The sequence below is a fragment of the Myotis yumanensis genome, unplaced genomic scaffold, assembly GCF_028538775.1.
Source record: "Myotis yumanensis isolate MYYU_CA2020_CCGP unplaced genomic scaffold, mMyoYum1.0.hap1 SCAF_19, whole genome shotgun sequence".
NCBI classification, from domain to species: Eukaryota; Metazoa; Chordata; class Mammalia; order Chiroptera; family Vespertilionidae; genus Myotis; species Myotis yumanensis.
The window spans coordinates 8158174-8175347 of NW_027223770.1; the positions used below are offsets into that span (position 1 = coordinate 8158174).

General features: G+C 50.1%; 1 protein-coding gene across 3 annotated transcripts in view; it reads left to right on the forward strand.

The window, feature by feature from the left end:
- TBX5 (T-box transcription factor 5) overlaps nucleotides 1-17174 on the forward strand; it is a 44826-nt gene that overhangs the window by 22147 nt on the left and 5505 nt on the right. For all 3 annotated transcript variants that reach the window (XM_070399745.1, XM_070399746.1, XM_070399747.1), the window contains one exon: nucleotides 12381-12607. In XM_070399745.1, the coding sequence (XP_070255846.1) occupies nucleotides 12381-12607 (227 nt within the window). The remainder of the gene's footprint in view (nucleotides 1-12380; nucleotides 12608-17174) is intronic.

Here is a 17174-nt window from a genome sequence, read left to right on the forward strand (position 1 = left end):
CAGCTGACTCTATTTGGTCTGAATGGGCTGTCCTAACCAGCCCCTGGCTGTTGTGGATTGGGGCGGGTTTGGTTAGGTGACTTTCCTGGTAGGCAGGACAGATGGGGGGCAGGAGGGGGTGCTGGTAATTGACGGCGCTCAGTAATCGACAGGCAGGATCAAACCTCTCAGCCTGAGAGCCACGTGGGTCTTTGTGGCTGTGTGAGGAGCTGTGTTGGGAACAAGAGGACGCAGCAGTGACCAGGTGGGGAGTGCACAGGGCCATGTGCCCAGTTTTCCCTGGACGTGGCCTGTGGGAAGGACAGGGGACTAAGCAGAGTGGCTCTAACAGAAGGCTTTGGAGTCAGACACACCTGGGTGCATCCTCGCTCTGCATGTGACCGTGGGCAAGCGATTGACGCTCCCGGAGCCCTAGATCCCTCATCTGTGAAGAGGGCGTAAATAAATGTAGCGCTCACTTTCTAGGGTTCTTGTAGGAGATATGAGAGACTGCCTAAAGGGGCGGGTGCCTAGTCCAGGCTCAGTAAAATGTGTCTGATACTCCCCATTGCTCCCAGTTTCGCCCTTGTTCAGAGTTTATTCTGGGGCAGCAGGTAGTGACAAGTGTCCCAGGATGGTGACTGTCCAGAGTCGGCCGCGATAACAGCCAGGCTGCACGGGCAGGCTCCCTGTTAATCTTCTAATCCTGTTTCCTGTTCCACACACACCCCGTGACAGCTGCTGGGGAGAAAAGCAGGAGGGGAGAAATTTCCTCCAAGTCCAACAATTGGAAGGAGGGCTGAGCGTGAACTTGAAGTCAGCCCACAGAAGTCACTCTTGGATTAGCTTGGCCAACGTCTGGGCACTCACCCCACTATCTCTCTTCACCTAACTCTCCGTGTTTGGAAAAATGCAGACGGTGCCTTAGTGATTGTCCAACATTCATTTATAATTTCTAGTTACAGAAGCAGCAACTGCTTCCTATAAAAATGGGAGAGCACAAAGAAGAAAGTAAAATCATTTAAAATGCTGTCTCTAGCAGGCCGACTAAAATATGCGCCAAGGTTATTTTGAAAGGTTAGTCTGTGGCTTAAAAAGCATCTAATCCTGAAATCCAGTATTTCCCCAAACTGCAGTGCCTCTCCCCTGGGGACAAAGCAGGTGATCGGAGAGGGTCCCCAGAAGACAGGAGCATCAGCCTGATCTCACAGACATTGCTTAGAACGAGAGGAAGGCAGGAAGGAAAGGAGAAGAGGAATTAACTTAAGGTTGATTATTTAAAGAAAAATATTAACTAAAAAGCATAGAGCTGGTATCAAGATTGGGTGAACGCTGTCAAGATGCTATGAAAATGGCGGTAATTTGGGAAATGCACCTAAACGCCCATCTAATAAGAAAGGTGCAGGGGCTTCGCCGCTCTTAGAAATGGTCTAGACCAGGGGTGGGCAAACTTTTTGACTCTAGGGCCACAATGGGTTCTTAAACTGGACCGGAGGGCCGGAACAAAAGCATGGATGGAGTGTTTGTGTGAACTAATATAAATTCAAAGTAAACATCATTACATAAAAGGGTACGGTCTTTTTTTTTTTTTAGTTTTACACGGGCCGTAGTTTGCCCACGGCTGGTCTAGAGTCTAGAGATCATTCTAGAACCACTCTAGACCATTGGTTCTCAACCTTCTGGCCCTTTAAATACAGTTCCTCATGTTGTGACCCAACCATAAAATTATTTTCGTTGCTACTTCATAACTGTAATGTTGCTACTGTTATGAATCGCAATGTAAATATCTGATATGCAGGATGGTCTTAAGTGGCCCCTGTGAAAGGGTGGTTCGACCGCCGAAGGGGTTGCGACCCACAGGTTGAGAACCGCTGGTCTAGACTGAGTGTCTATAGGACATGGCTTTCTTTCAACTTTGCTGCACTCGAAGGTGCGTTCAGACAAGTTCTGAATTGCTGAGGAGCCCACGATGCCGGGACCGGTGGGGTGGGGTGGTGGTGGGGGTGGACAGACAGACACCTTTATGAGAGATGGGCCCTAGGCCTTGTAGGGAGAAGGGGATTGGAATCCGTTGGGGTTGTCTGGTTCGAGCAGAGGAGAAGTGGGCCGGGGTCAAGAAGCCTTGGGGTGTGGAGTCGGGGTCAGAGTCTAAGGTCTCTGAAAGCCACCTGGAGAGGCGCTGTGACAGGGTGACACTGGGGTTCCAGAGGCAGAAGGGACCACAGGAGACAGCATCGCCCCCGCCTTCCAAGCCCTCTTGTAGGAGGGCAAACGAGGCCGGAGACTCATTCACTTATTCAGTGTTTGAGCTATTGCTTCGTTACTCAGCTAACACGCATTATTAAGTGCCTACTGTATGCCAGGCACTGGGCTGCAAAGGGAAATCAACACGCAGGGGAACAGGTCCACAGCTGGAGAAGCAGGCTTTGGAGTTGGGTCCAGACTACCACATGGAGCAGCTCCAGGCTCCCCGACTCCCCTGGGCCTCTGTCCTCATCTGTAAAATGGGGATAATGATGGAGCCACCCGCAGGGCTGCTGCATGGGTGACAGGCGGTAACGCGTGTGTCCTGATTGCCATCCCTCCTCTAGACAGAAGGAGAGTCAGAGAGTGCCCACGTGCTGTAACACGGCCCTGGCAGGCCCGGAACAAAGGTTAGGCATGAGGGAGGGCTGGTCCTGTGGAGCCAGAGGCCGGCTGGCTTGCCCAGGTCACACGGCTGGTCAGTGCAGAGGCCTGGCTTCCTTAGGTGGAGCCGATCCCCCTTCCGCCCCTCGTCCGCTCAGGACAAACCCAGAAGGGGAACAAGCCGCAGGTGCTTCTCGCTTTGCCTCGCACTGAGTCTGCCTGGCCCTTCTGCCACACACCGTCTTTGTGGAGCATTTTCGGGGGCCTAGCAGATTGTGGCCGTGCCACACTTGGCATCGGTGGTGTCTTCAGAGCTCCTCACAGAAGGGCTGGGGTTGCCTGTACGTCCTCAGTCTTTTCCTGGGCAGCTGATGCGCTGGGGAAGCGGCCTACAGAGTGGGGGGACCCTGAGGCTCTGCTGTGGCTGGAGTTTGAGCCCCCCAACCAGAGAGCAGCTAGGAACGCTTGGAGCCCACGATGCCCCCGCTAGACCGGTCCAGGGACATCTCTACACACCTGCACTGAAATCTCCCAGCCTCTGAGATGCTCACGCCCACCTCCTCCATTTCTACCTCTAGGGTGGGGCTTAATCGGGGTCTCAACCCCCCCCTTTGAAAATGCAGTGAAAGCAAGGGACTCTCTGAAAAACTCACTAACAATTTCCTGGGCTTCATGGGACCCCTAAAAGGTGATGTCCTTCCGAGGGAGCCTTCCCGCCACCTCCAGCCCTTCCTTTCTGATCTTAGTTCATGTCCAGCTCCTCAGCTCGGACGGTTTTTCAAAGGGAAGACAGTGCTCCTGTAGCTCATGCTTGTGGTTAAAGGCAATCCCAACGCCCATAATGAGGCCTGGTTTCCAAGTCAAGGTTCTGGAGAGGCGCTGCTCTCACTGCTTGCTGCATTTCTGATGAGGCACACGGTTCCCAAGGGCAGTGTGGATTGATCTAAAGCTGGAGGGGGCTTGTGTTTGGGACGCCGAGCCAGCCTCTGCCGTGAAATTGAGGTTTGTCCCGAGGGGTCCTGTGGCGAGCCGGCACGGCCATGGCATGCTCAGCTCCAGGGCGCCTTATGTGCCACGCCAGCTCAGCCTGGTTCAGTGACCCTGAGAGGGGGCAGTGAAGGATTAAGATAGACAAGAGAATAAAAGCTGGGTCTGGGTGGGACATTGCCCTTCCTGATGGAGAGACAGCACCGGCGCCCACAAGCCGTGTCTTTATTTTATAGCAGATGCCACAAGGCAAAGTAAGGTCATGATCAAGATGTTTACAGCATTCTCGTGGGTTTCAATCCTACTCAACTACATGCACCTGAACTCTGTCAAGCCCACATCACTCAGGCACGTGGGGCCAGGTGTTCGGACCATAGGTTCAAGCTTACAACCATAGCTGTTGGCTATAATTGTGCTGGGAGGGCCCTGCCCTCCAAGCTGGGACTTGCACGTGGCCATGAGAGGACTGTGCCCTCTCATCAGTCCAAGGCTTGAACCTGTCCAAACGCTGTAGCCGCGCCCCCAGGGTCCCATGTTGGCTCATGGTTGTCCCGTTGAGGATATGGATGCTCAGAACAGTCCTCCTCTCCTTTCCCATTTATCTGCAACACTGTCTCCACCCTTCACCCCACGCCCTGCGCAAACGCACCTGCTCTTCCCAAACATACCTGCTCATCCATTCATCATCCATCTATCCGTCCATCCATTTATCCATCATCCATCCACCATCCATTCATCCATTAATTCATCTATCCATTCATCCATCCTATTATTTTTTGATGCATCTCAAACCAAGTTGCAGACCTGCGTACATTCCATCCTATAGACTTCGGCATGCATGTCATTAACTAGGGAGGATTCTATTGTTGTTTACAAGTTTTTACTTCAGGTAAAATTTGCATACAGTGGACTGCACAAACCTCATGTACACCATTCACGTTCTGACAAGCCTCCCTCATCAGATAGAACACCCCTCCACCCCCGGAACTTCCCTCAGGCCCCATCCCAGGGAATCCCGCCTCCCCCTCCCCGCAGAAGCAACCAGGGCTCTGGTTTCCTTTCATGGTGTAGGAATCAGTGTCACTTGCCTAAGGCTGCTTTCTCCTGGGCAGCTTTCCACACTCCTGATGTCTAGGTTGCACTGCAGAAGGACAAAGGTCAGAGTCTCTGGGGGTGGGCTCAGGAGTTGGTATTGAAAAAAGAATCCCAGGAGATTACAGTATGCAGTCAAGTTTGAAGCCCACTCCCCTAGAGAGATTTCCCCATCTCGGCCCCTCCCCACTCTAAGCCCTGAGCCCTGTTTCTCAACGACTCCATCCCAGTAATTAATGTTCCCACGTTAGAAATGATTTCCTTAGAGACCATTCCCCTGTAGGTGTTCTCCCCCCCCCCCCCCCCCCCCCCCCCCCAGGACAGGCAGGCTTTTAGACCAGCACACGGAACAGCTAGCATTCCTACCAGGGCTGTTGCTTTGGGGTAACTTTGCAACGGTCCCATTTGCACTGAAGGTCACCAAGCGGTCCTTGACTGACCTCTGCATGACCAGGGGGCCCCCACGTATTCCCATCAGAACAAAGGAGGCCTTGGCACAGTCCTGTTGAGTCCAGGAAGCTGTCTGGTTGAGCTCAGCTAGACTTGGCCTCTCCGGCCTCCCGGCTCCCAGAAGGACAAGGCTTAGCCTTTGACCACGTCTCTTCACCTTCCCACCAACCCACTAAAGCAAAGACATGCTTCAATTCGTTAAAAGGAGACTGAATTAAAATACAGTAGGGCCTTGACTTACGAGTGTCCCGACTAACGAGTTTTTCGAGATACGAGCCATCTCTCGGCCGATTTTTTGCTTTGAGTTGCGAGCTAAAATTCGGGTTACCAGCCAGCTTCAGATACCCCACCACTAGTTGGCGCAGCGAACGTCACAGTGAACGCCACACAGCCCAGCATCACGTGTCTCACTCGTTCATTTTTTGATTTGACATACGAGTAATTTGAATTACGAGCTCCATCACGGAACGAATTAAACTCGTAAGTCAAGGCCCCATTGTATTGGCTCTTCAAGTCAACCCAAGGGACCTGACAACACTATTCCGCTGCTGTTGCCACGAGCCCCTCACATTCAGCCTGCATCGACACGACCTTTCCTATCTGTGGCTTCACAGCCAGCTTTTGCTTCGGGGACTCGCAACTGTGACATGGGACACAGGTCTTGTTGCCCCATCTGCAAATGGAGAAACTGAGGCGAAGGGAGATGTCATGATTCGTCCTCACAGCTGGTTCAGGACTTGCCCTGTGACTCCAGAGCCACCCCTGTAGTGTCGCTCACAACCTTTTCTTGTGTGAATTACAGATCCCTTCTAAGAGGCTGATGCCAGGATGGACCACTCCCTAGAACACAGACAAGCCCTAAATATCTGATAAATGGGGGAGGGGGCTGGTCATAGACCATTCGAAGCCCTTGCAAGATAAGAACTGCTTCAAAATACAGTCATGTGTGATTTATAAGGTGGTGGTTATTGAGCAGTGTGTCCCAAATGTATGCCAAGCCTTTATTTTTCTTCCTTGGCTAAGGATATGTTTTTGTTGTTTATTTTAGAGAGAGGAAGGAAAAGGGGGGGGGGAGGAATTGAGCGAGAGAGAGAGGGAGGGGGAGGGAGAGAGAGAGAAACATTGATGTGAGAGAGAAACACTGATCCATTGCCTCTGGTACGCACCCCAACTGGGGACTGAATCCCAAACCTAGTGTGGTGTGAACCAAGTAATAGAACAAATGTAGATGGGAAGGAGAGCGTGATTATTATTGCACTGAGCAAAGTCCCACCTGGGTGAAGCACCCCATTCCTCGCATGTCCACACATGACATCAGAATAACTTCCCCAAGCACAGTAGAGTAGAGAGTTAATAATCGCAACAGCTGTGGCGGGCTTGTGGGCCCTTCGTGAGTTTTAATCGCAGACCCAGTGCTGGCCCGAGGAATCCGCCCCCCCGCCCTGCCACCCCAGAACAGGAATGCCACAGTCCCTGGCCTTGCCCGCTGCCCTGCTTGTTTGAGAAAGGCTGCCAGACACTGAGTAAGCAGCGCAGGGCACAACAACAACACCAGCTCCGCGCTCGCCAGCAGCGGCCACCTGCTCCAGTGAAAGGGCCAATTCAGACGCTGCGGTGGATAAAGGTTCTCAGGGGCGTTCGTTAGCTGGCGGCACGCTGTGGGTGCAGTTTGGCCCTGGATCTCAATATTCCCTTGTAACGTTTTACAACCCAGACCTGGCAACAATGGCGTCATTCATCGCACTCACTCACGTGGAACAGAATGTGAGGGCCCGGGAGAGGCTGGTCTGCGGGCTCCGACACCCAGAGTGAAACGAGGTGCTCAGGACTCGGCGGGTGTCCTGGGAGCCCAGATTCCGCAGAGCAAGCTGGCAGGATGTAGGCACAGCTGTTGATACAGCGAGAGCGGTGGGATTTGATGGTAAAATAAGTTCCTCAAACAGTAGGATCAGCAGATTGGCCGGCAGAACTTGATATTGCCCGGGGGTAGCCAATACCCAACTCTGTTATCACCAGGAAGCTTTTATCACAGGACGGTTGCGTTGCCCACACAGTCGGTGTGAAGGCAGCAATTTCCTATTGCCAAGTGTATGTTGGCAAGATCTTTGGAATAGCTGACCCGGGCTGGAGCGCAGCTTTACCTCTTCTTAGCTGTGTGATCTGGGGCAAGTTGCTTAACATCCCTGCAGCTTAATTTCTTTACCTCTAAAGCAAGCATGTCAAACTCAAAGGCTAACACAGACAAAACACACAAGGTTTAAGTTGATGTGGGCCGCGAAAAAGCAAAAGCTTCAATTTTCATAGAAACATAGGTTTATTTCGATAGAGACATGCTGAATACAAACGGCTGAAATAAATGAGTAATCGTTAACATAAAATAGAACATTTTGATAAAAATTAATTTTTTCTTGAACATTAACTTACCAGACATTGAGTAACTGCACAAATTAATAAGCATAATGCAGATAAACCTATTTTTCTTGTTCTCCGAAAGTGAAATATTTCCTATTGCGCACACCAAACAAGTCAGTCCAAGACTAATGATGTGGCCATCAGCTGCTAAAATATTCACTGCTAGTAATAATGGAGAGAAATGGTGCGCCTGCACGTAAGGCGTGTAAGGGAAATGAATGCAACACGATTATATAATCAGTCATTAGTGAATGCTGTAGTTGTTATTAATAATTATGTATAACAGGATATTGCAAAAATTAAGTTACAAAATTATTAAAATGTTCCTTACATACCGTTATATTGGCTGGGCCACAAAAATATTTGTTGTGGGCTGCATGTGGCCCACGTGTCACGAGTTTGACATGCATGCTCTAAAGTAAGTCTAATCATACTGATGAAATGGAGTTCTTGCCAGGATCAAATGAGGGAAAGTATATAAGTCAACCAGTACAGTGGCTGGGACATTAGAAGACACAGAACAACATGGATGAGGAGGAGGATGGTGACAATGATGATGATGGTAGTAGTGGTGATGATGGTGATGGTGATGATGGTGGTGATGGTGGTAGTGGTAATGATGGTGATGGTGGTGGTGATGGTGATGATAACGGTGATGGTGATGATGATGGTGATGTGATGGTGATGGTGATGTGATGGTGATGATGATGGTATGGCGATGAAACACCAGCCCTCTGTTGCTGCCCTCCTTTCCAGAAACACAAGGCTTTTCAACTTTCACTTTAATCCTCTGTGCCCTGGGTTCTTCAATAATGCTCTCAAGCTGTGGAGGAATGTAATTTCTCTCTTCATCACAAGCACTTTAGAGATTTTCACTGCATTGCTACTAATCATGTTCCTTTGATTGGTCCATTGAGGAGCCTGGTGGAAATTGCCCGCATGCTATTGGTGGTAGCATTTCGTCCCTTCGCCTCTATCGGCTCATGCCTCTGTTTTGACACCTGTCAGATGGGCTTGCAGCCCTTGTATTTCAGGCACCGAGATGTGAGTGATGGATGGTGGGGATGACGTTTCAAGCTCCTTGGCGAGAAGGAAGCTGTGAGGGACAAGAGGTTATTGGGGTGAAATGGCTTCCCATTTCTGAGCATGTTAGTAATCAAAGGCAGGATTTGCCCTTCCCAGACAGTAATTTTGCAATTTGGCAATGCCAGAATGTAGAATTCCTCAGAGCCCATTGATGCCTTCTCTTGTAAACTCCCTCAGCCAACATTTTTGGGAGTTATTTTCTTTAACTAAGAAAAAGCCATCTCCATTAAGAATATAAAACTAAGAGAGATTCCCCTCCTCTTGGGGAGCTCCGACAGCACAGCCCTTCTACTAAGCAGACCCAAACGGAATTGCCAGCAAGATCTGACAGCTTTTATGTTTTATTATTATTACAATTCTTCGTCTTCATTTTCCATGACGTAGCTGGAGCCGCAAAGCGAGAACTATAAAGCTAATTTCATTCCTTTCAGCCTGCGGGCCCCAGGGAGAGATTCTGAGTGGTGTGGCTGCGCAGGATGGCTCCAGCTTTGGTTTTGAGATGGCACATGCCACGGGAAAACTGGGCGAGGAGACCCCTGGGTGTCCTGAGGGTGTCTGGAGCCTCATGGAAACTTGGCAGACACTTTATGTCCCTGCCTGGCCACTCTGACGTGCTTTCACATGACAAACAAAGGCAGGGGCCCAGAGTGGGGCTGTTACACCCCTGGGGGTGGGAGTGGTGAACTCCACACCCCTGCCCCCCTAAAAGCACATTGTGTTTTAAATATTGACAGAAGTAATTAGGAGATTGTCTAGAAATCATTAAGGGGACTGTTGGATTAGGTGTCGGGTGCTCTCTTTATAGCTCTGTGACCTTGGGCAAGTTGCTTACTCTCTCCAGGCCTCAGTTTCCTAATCTGTAAAATGGGGACAAGAACAGCACCCACTTCCTCCAGTCATGGAGAGGATAAAATGGGTTAATGAAGCATCCTTCAAAAATGTGTTAGGTGTAGTGTTTTCTTCCGTGGGATGATTTCAGCTGTACTCTTCAATTTCAATAGGAAAGGATTTATTTTAACAGCATTACAGGAAACATAACTAGCATTGCAAGCCCATAATTTCATGGATATTGCTCAGAGTGAGGCTAAACTTATTTGGATATAAACTTAATTTTAAAAAATGCACTCAGTTAAAGAAGAGTTGGTTCGGGGTCATGATAAAAAGTGCGATGACGTTTGGGGTTTACTAATACATATTTCTTCTGGGGAAGGGATTCTGAACCTGTGTAGCGCCATGGCCCTCCCTGCCATGGTGAACACTGTGGATTACTCCTCAGAATAATATGATTAAATGCATACAATAAAATACATATATTGCCAAGGAAACCAATTCTATTAACAATGACAATAACAATGATGGTTGTCATTTGTTGAGCACTCATATGTGCCCATTATTATTCAGTTTCTCACTGAATTAAGTCATTTCTTCTCTCCACACCCCTCTGAACTGGGGATCTGTATTATATCCATTGGACAATGAAGGCATGGAGAAGTGAAATATTAAGTCAGTGGTGATAAGTACTGCAGCTCAAAAGGAAATTCTAAGGCACAAAGCAGCAAGCTATTCAGATTAGGGTAATTTAGGGTCATCCCTGACTATCCTAGTGATCAGCCACCATTCCTGACCCATTTACCTGTCTGTATACATGTAGAACTATTCATAAACCTACTTGCCTACTGTATAAGGCATGAAAAGTTAGTGCCCAAATATGTATATCCAAGACACATGATGTACTTGAGTATAATTGGATCACTTTGCTCATTAAAGACCCCTCTGTTTCTTTTTTTTTTTTTAAATCTTTATTGTTCAGATTATTACATTTGTTCCTCTTTTTTTCCCCCCATAACTCCCCTCCTTCCAGCTCCCACCCCACCCTCCACCCTCACTCCCCACCCACTGAGTTCATCCATAGGTGCATGATTTTTGTCCAGTCACTTCCCGCATCTCCCACACCCCTTTTCCCCCAAGAATAGTCAGTCTATTCCCTTTCTATGTCCCTGATTCTATTATAATCACCAGTTCATTCTGTACATCAGGTTATTTATTCACTTGATTCTTAGATTCATTTGTTGATAGATGCATGTTTGTTGTTCATAATTTGTATCTTTACCTTTTTCTTCTTCTTCCTCCTCTTAAAGGATACCTTTCAGCATTTCATATAATACTGGTTTGGCGGTGATGAACTCCTTTAGTTTTTCCTTATCTGTGAAGCTCTTTATCTGACCTTCAATTCTGAATGATAGCTTTGCTGGATAAAGTAATCTTGGTTGTAGGTTCTTGGTATTCAGCACTTTGAATATTTCTTGCCATTCCCTTCTGGCCTGCAAAGTTTCTGTTGAGAAATCAGCTGACAGTCGTATGGGTATTCCCTTGTAGGTAATTGAGCCTCTTTCTCTTGCTGCTTTTAAGATTTTCTCTTTGTCTTTTGCTCTTGGCATTTTAATGATGATGTGTCTTGGTGTGGTCCTCTTTGGATTCCTTTTGTTTGGGGTTCTCTGCGCTTCTTGGACCTGTAAGTCCATTTCTTTCTCCAGGTGGGGGAAGTTTTCTGCCATTATTTCTTGAAATAGGTTTTCAATATCTTGCTGTCTCTCATCTTCTGGCACTCCAATGACTCTGATATTAGTCCGCTTAAAGCTGTCCCAGAGGCTCCTTACACTTACCTTCACACTTTCGGATTCTTTTTTCATTTTGCTTTTCCAATTGGGTGTTTTTTGTCGAATCTTTGGTTTGATTCTTGTGCTCCTCTGGTCTGCTATTGGGTATAATATTCTTTATTTCAGTCCGTGTATGCTTACTTTCTAATTTCTTTATCGTAGCTTCGAGGGTCTCATTAGTTTTCGTGAAGCTCTGCACAAATTTATGGCAAGCCCTCAAAATTGCGATTCTTAGCTCCATATCCTCCATTTCTGTCATGTTTTTTTGTCTCCGCATCTTTTATGCTTTCTTGGTGCACCCCCTTGTGGTCTCTGTGCGCAGTCTTGTTCTAGCCAAGCCTTAATTGTTGTAGTTAACACTAGAGGGATTTGACCACCAGGCCGACTGGCGGTGGAAATCAGCTGTGGGAAAACTTCAGTCCTCAGGGGAGGCGCTAGTCCAGCCCTTGCCTGAGGCGATCGGCAAATGGCTCTGCGCAGGGCCTGGGCGGGGCGGGCTCAACAGGGCGGGGGGAGGGAGCAGCTATGGCCGCTCTCAGTCCGTCCCCAGGGGCTCTGCCTCTCTGTCCCAACAACCGCTGCAAACCTCGGAGGGGCCGTAGCCAGACAGTCCTGCTTCTCCCGTTTGAGTCTGGGTCCCTAGAGACTCGCCCGGATCTGTAGCCCAGAGTCTGAGATTCGCTCCTGATTGAAAACGACAATCGCGCCCTCAGCCGCCAGCCCGCTTTGCGCGCGCACCCTCACCACCACACCGCCGTACCTTTAAATTTTCCACACTGCGCCTCCGCTGAGCGTCGGAATGCTGTTGGTTTTTGCTTCTAGTTGAAGAGACTCTCCTCAGCCAGCCTTCCCGTGGTTCTGGTTGATGTCCGCTCCGACTTTTAGTTGTATTTTTGAAGTGGTTGTCCACGGCGGCAGTCTCCGGTGTTTACCTATGCCGCCATCTTCGATTCTCTCTCGAGAAGCAACTCGACCCCTCTGTTTCTTATTCTGTGATTTTTCTGGTGGATTCCATGGCTCCAGTTCAGCCAGTGGGGGGATCTGTACCAGAGCAGTGATTGATGTTATTTCCCATCTTCTCTCTTTCAGTAAAGAATATCCGGTGGTTCCCAGGAGCACAGTGAGACAGAAAGTGGCCTCCAACCACAGCCCTTTCAGCAGTGAGCCTCGCGCTCTCTCCACCTCATCCAACTTGGGGTCCCAGTACCAGTGTGAGAATGGTGTGTCAGGACCCTCCCAGGACCTTCTGCCCCCACCCAATCCGTACCCACTGCCCCAGGAGCACAGCCAGATTTACCATTGTACCAAGAGGAAAGGTAAGTGGGGCATCCCCTGCCTGGTGTGCCTTTCTCTACTTCTTTCCTTTCCTTGGGAAAAAAAAGTATACACAACTACATTTATTTCTTTAGAAAATGCAAACAATACAAACATACGTAGAGATTGTAAGAAATTAAAACCATACCAGCAAAACATTTCCTCCCCCAGTTCTAGCCCCTTCCTCGGGGAACACGTACTCAAAAGGTCCAGACCTATTTTACTCATTTACAGACACGCACACACAGAACTAAAAACAGTTTTGTGCTTACGTTTAGCAGTTGATATCAAACTGTATTTCGCAAGTTGCATTTTTTGAAACTTCAGAGTATGTGGTGGATGTCTGCAGCTGGAGCTGCCTCATTTTTTTTAAGTGATGAAGAGGAAGTACTGCCTCAGAAGGAGGAAGTACTGCAGCTCAAAAGGAAATTCTAAGGCACAAAGCAGCAAGCTATTCAGATTAGGGTGATTTAAGATCAGGGGTTCGAACCTGCAACTGAGGTACATGCCCTTAACTGGGATTCTGTGGCCACTCCCACGAGTGGACAGGCAGGCTGCTGCCAGCATTCCTGGTGCATCACACGCCACGCTGCTGGGATGGTCCTAATTGGATGTGCCTCGTTAGTGCATGCGCCAGGCTTTCTCCCAGGGGGATTCTGAGCTCTCCTTTCCTCTCCAGATCAAAATCAGCACAAAAGGAAAAAAGAAAAAGGCACAACTGATTTTTCTTCCTCTTTGCATCCCTTTTTCCAATCTACTGGGCTGGTGTCTGAGACATCATAGTTTCCTTGGCCAAATAAGAAATGGATGACTTTCCCTCAGCCACTTGAGTCCAAAGGGACTAGATGAAGGCAGGGAATTTCTGGTGGCCTGTTTTTTGGAGCCAGAATCGAAGCAGGTGCCATGGCGGTGTGGTTGAGCTCAGCGTACTGGAACCATCGCTTGGTGTGAACTGTAGACAGGACGGTGAGGACAGGGCAGGCAGTGGGGCCACGGAAACGCAGGCTCGAGTCTCACCTCTCCCACCAGCTTCCTGTGTGGCCCCAGGCAGGTGTCCCAGTTTCCTGCTTCGTAAATGGCGCTGTTTCCAGCAGCACCTGACCCTGTGAGCACCCAGGAAGTGGTGGCTGTGATCGCGTAAGTGGCAGGTCTCCCTCCAGAAAGCGTGTGCCGGGGGGAACGAGAGAAGGCCGCTCACCGGCGGAGGCTCGAGAAAACAGACACAGGGACGGGGCCATCTAGCCTCGTGCTTATGCCCGGGGTCTGCAGAATCAGACAACTGGGGAGGAACCTGACCTTTGCCAGGTGCAAATTTTCGTATTAGGAGCCTGTTACTTAATTCCTCTAGGCCTCATTTATTTATTTTTTTAATCCTCACCCAAGGATATTTTTCTCATTGATTTTTAGAGAGAGTGAAAGGGAGGTGGTGGGGGAGAGAGAGAAACATGGACTGATTGCCTCCCGCACCTGCCTGGGCCAGGGCCAGGGCCAGGGTTTGAACCTGCAACTGAGGTACATGCCCTTAACTGGGAATCAAACCCATGGCCCTTCAGTCCACAGGCCGACGCTCCAACCACTGAGCCAAACTGGCCAGGGCTCCTATATGCCTCCTTTAAAAAAAGATCTGACCATAAGGGCTTATGATTGGACCTGTCTCGTAGGCTTGGTGTGACGATGTCGTGCTATTAAGCTGGTGTTAGCGCAGGGTTGACTCAATAGCACAGGGTTGAGTCACTGTTTCGCTTGGGCAGGCCCAGACCCTAGCCTTAGCCTCAGCAGCCAGCACGATGCCTTTGGAGGTCCAGTGCCCAGTGTTTGGCCCTTTAAAAAACACACAACTCAGTAATTAGAACCAATGGAAACGATGCTTTGGTGGCTTTCTCTGGAGCCGGGGTTACATGAGGAAACTGATGGGGTTGGCGATGTGACATTTACTCATCTTGCACTTTGAAGGAGGGAAGAGCTGTGTTTGGTCCAAGCCCAGGCTGGGGAGCTGACCTGGGTGAGGCTGAGGGCTCTGGATTTACCTGAAGCCCATCCAAGCTCCTTGGATCTCAAAGGCCTGAACAGTATCACCCCACCAGGCCCCTGGCCCAACTCCCAGCAGGTCCGCTGCCGGATGGGCTGCAGACCAGATGCCTGCAAACATGCCTGCATCTTCAGGCGCGAGCAGGGTGAGGAGCGTCTCACGGAGCAGGTCCCTGCCCGGATACCTATTTCCTATTATACCTAAGGTGCCCTGCCTAAGTTCCAGACCGCAACCTTTTCCGCAATGCTAGTAAGTAGGTGCTTCCATGAACCAATGTTACAGGTGGGGAAACAGAGGGTCAGAAAGGTAAAATCACAGGCTGGCGGTTCTCAAAGGTGGAATTTGAACCCACCCCAGGTCTGCAGACTCTGTCTGGGCCCCAACCACTGTGCTATAGTGTTACCTTTGCTTATCAGTTACAACCTCAAAATGGCATCCTCCGCTGCAGATTTGCTCGCGCGACTGGGTCAAGCTCACTGATTAAGAGCTCAGCAGGTTTGAATTAGGGAGCCCTGCCTATTAAATTAAGGCCAGACGAAAGAAGAGGAGGAAGAAGTTGAAAAGAATCAAGGCGCTTTTTTCGGTCCAGTATTTATAGCAGCGTCCTTATAAGTGCATTCCTGGCCGGTGACCCGCTTTCGATCACGGGAGCCGTGGACTTTCACGGGGGATTTGGCAGGATCCCCGAGTGAACACATGGTCAACTTCAGGTGGAGGCTGGTGTTGGTGGCTGGTCCATTGCAAGACAGCGCCATCGCTGACACTTTCCCGCTGTGTGGCCCTGGGCACGATGCTTTGACTTTCTGAGCCTCAACTACCTTTTCTGCAAAATGGGGATAATAACAGTTCCCACCCTGTGGGCTTGTTAGGGGATGGAATGAGATCATCCACATAAAGCACCCAAAACAGGACCTGACATAGCAAGTGCTCAATGAGCATGAGCCGCCACCATCCCGCCCTGATGCAGCTCATCGTCCCAGCAGATCAGACACTATGGTGACATAATTACATGATTGTTTGGGGGAAATGGCGATCGGATGCCGTAAAGGAGATACACGAAGTGCTTATGAACATGAAGGGGTATCAGCCTAGGGGGTCGGGGGAGAATTTTAGCTCTGAGTCATTGGATAGGAGAAGAGGGTGTTACTGAGTGTCAGGCACAAAAATGGGCCCACCCCCCTCGGGGAGTGACTGACAGGCTGGAACTCGGTGAGGGGAGGGCAGGGGCCAGCACGGAGCCAGCCCTTGTGAGCCATTTGAAGGACTTTAGCTTTTATCCGAACACCAACGGGCAGCCATTGGAGGGGTTTAAACTGAGCGTGACAGGACTCGGGTTGTTTGGGGTGTCACTCGGCTGTGAAAGGCAGGGCTAGAATTAGTACCAGAGCTCGGTTGAGAGGCGGTCAGGGGCTCGGGAGTGAGCTGATGGTGGCTCAGACCAGGATTCGGGGAGAAGGGCGGGAGATGTGGGTGGAATCAGGATGCAGTGACGGGCTGGTGATAAGGAGGTGAAGAATTACCCTTTTCACGGATGCAGAAACTGAGGCTCAGAGAGGTTGAGTAACCTGCCCAGAGTCACCCAGCTGGCAAGTGGCCCCGCCCCCAATCCATCCACACTGCAATCTATGCACTGGGGGTGCATGGGACACACCCTGCAGGGCTCCCTTCACCTTTCCAGAAACCTCTGCCCTTCTCACCTCCCTCTGCCCGCAAAGGAAAGCTCCCAGGGACAGGCAACATTCCAGCCAAGCTCTGTCTGTCCTCCTGCCTCAAGACGACAAAAAGCAATTCATCATCAGCCTCCATTGTAAAGTGATAAGGAATCAGTGGAGGTTTCCTTCCAGTTTGGGATTCCCGTTAAGTGATAACTCCATGGGTGGCTTTCCCCTGGCCCCTGCCTGCCCCACTCACTATCTGACTTCCCCTCATTGTCTGTCTCCCTTCCAACGAGCCCAGGAGGCCGGTGCAATGAAATGTCAAAGGGCCAGGCAGGCCAGAGGGCTCCTTGTGTTTGGGCCCAGCTGTCTCCAAACTATCTATCCCGATGGATGGAGCCGGGAAGGTCTTTTATCAACGCCACTCAACCACAGCCAGGACCCCGGGGCCTGGGAGAGCACTTGTCCGCCTTCCTCCCCCTCCTACCCTGATAGCCCCCCACCCCACTAGAAACCCAAGGCAACCCAAATACAGATTTCAGGCCAGCCACTTACTGCACTGGATATTCAAAGGGAAGCCAGAGGAGCAAGGGGAAGGGGCATTGCATATAGTAAGTGATTTTGCAGGATGCGTTTTCTCAGTGTGATGTGCCTTTAAGAGCGATTTCATGTGGCTTTCTTTACTGGATCCTCCCTTTGCTCCTCGAGCCAGAGGACACGTCCTTCTTGCCCATTCAGCAGGGCAAGCAGGGGACTAGGAGGTGGGCTAGACCGCTGAGGTGAGTGGCGGCGAGGGCAGACCTGGGCTGCATCATCAGGCTTATATTGACTGGGCACTTACTGGGCACTGGGCACGGTGCTCGGGAGAAGGGCAGGATGGCAGAG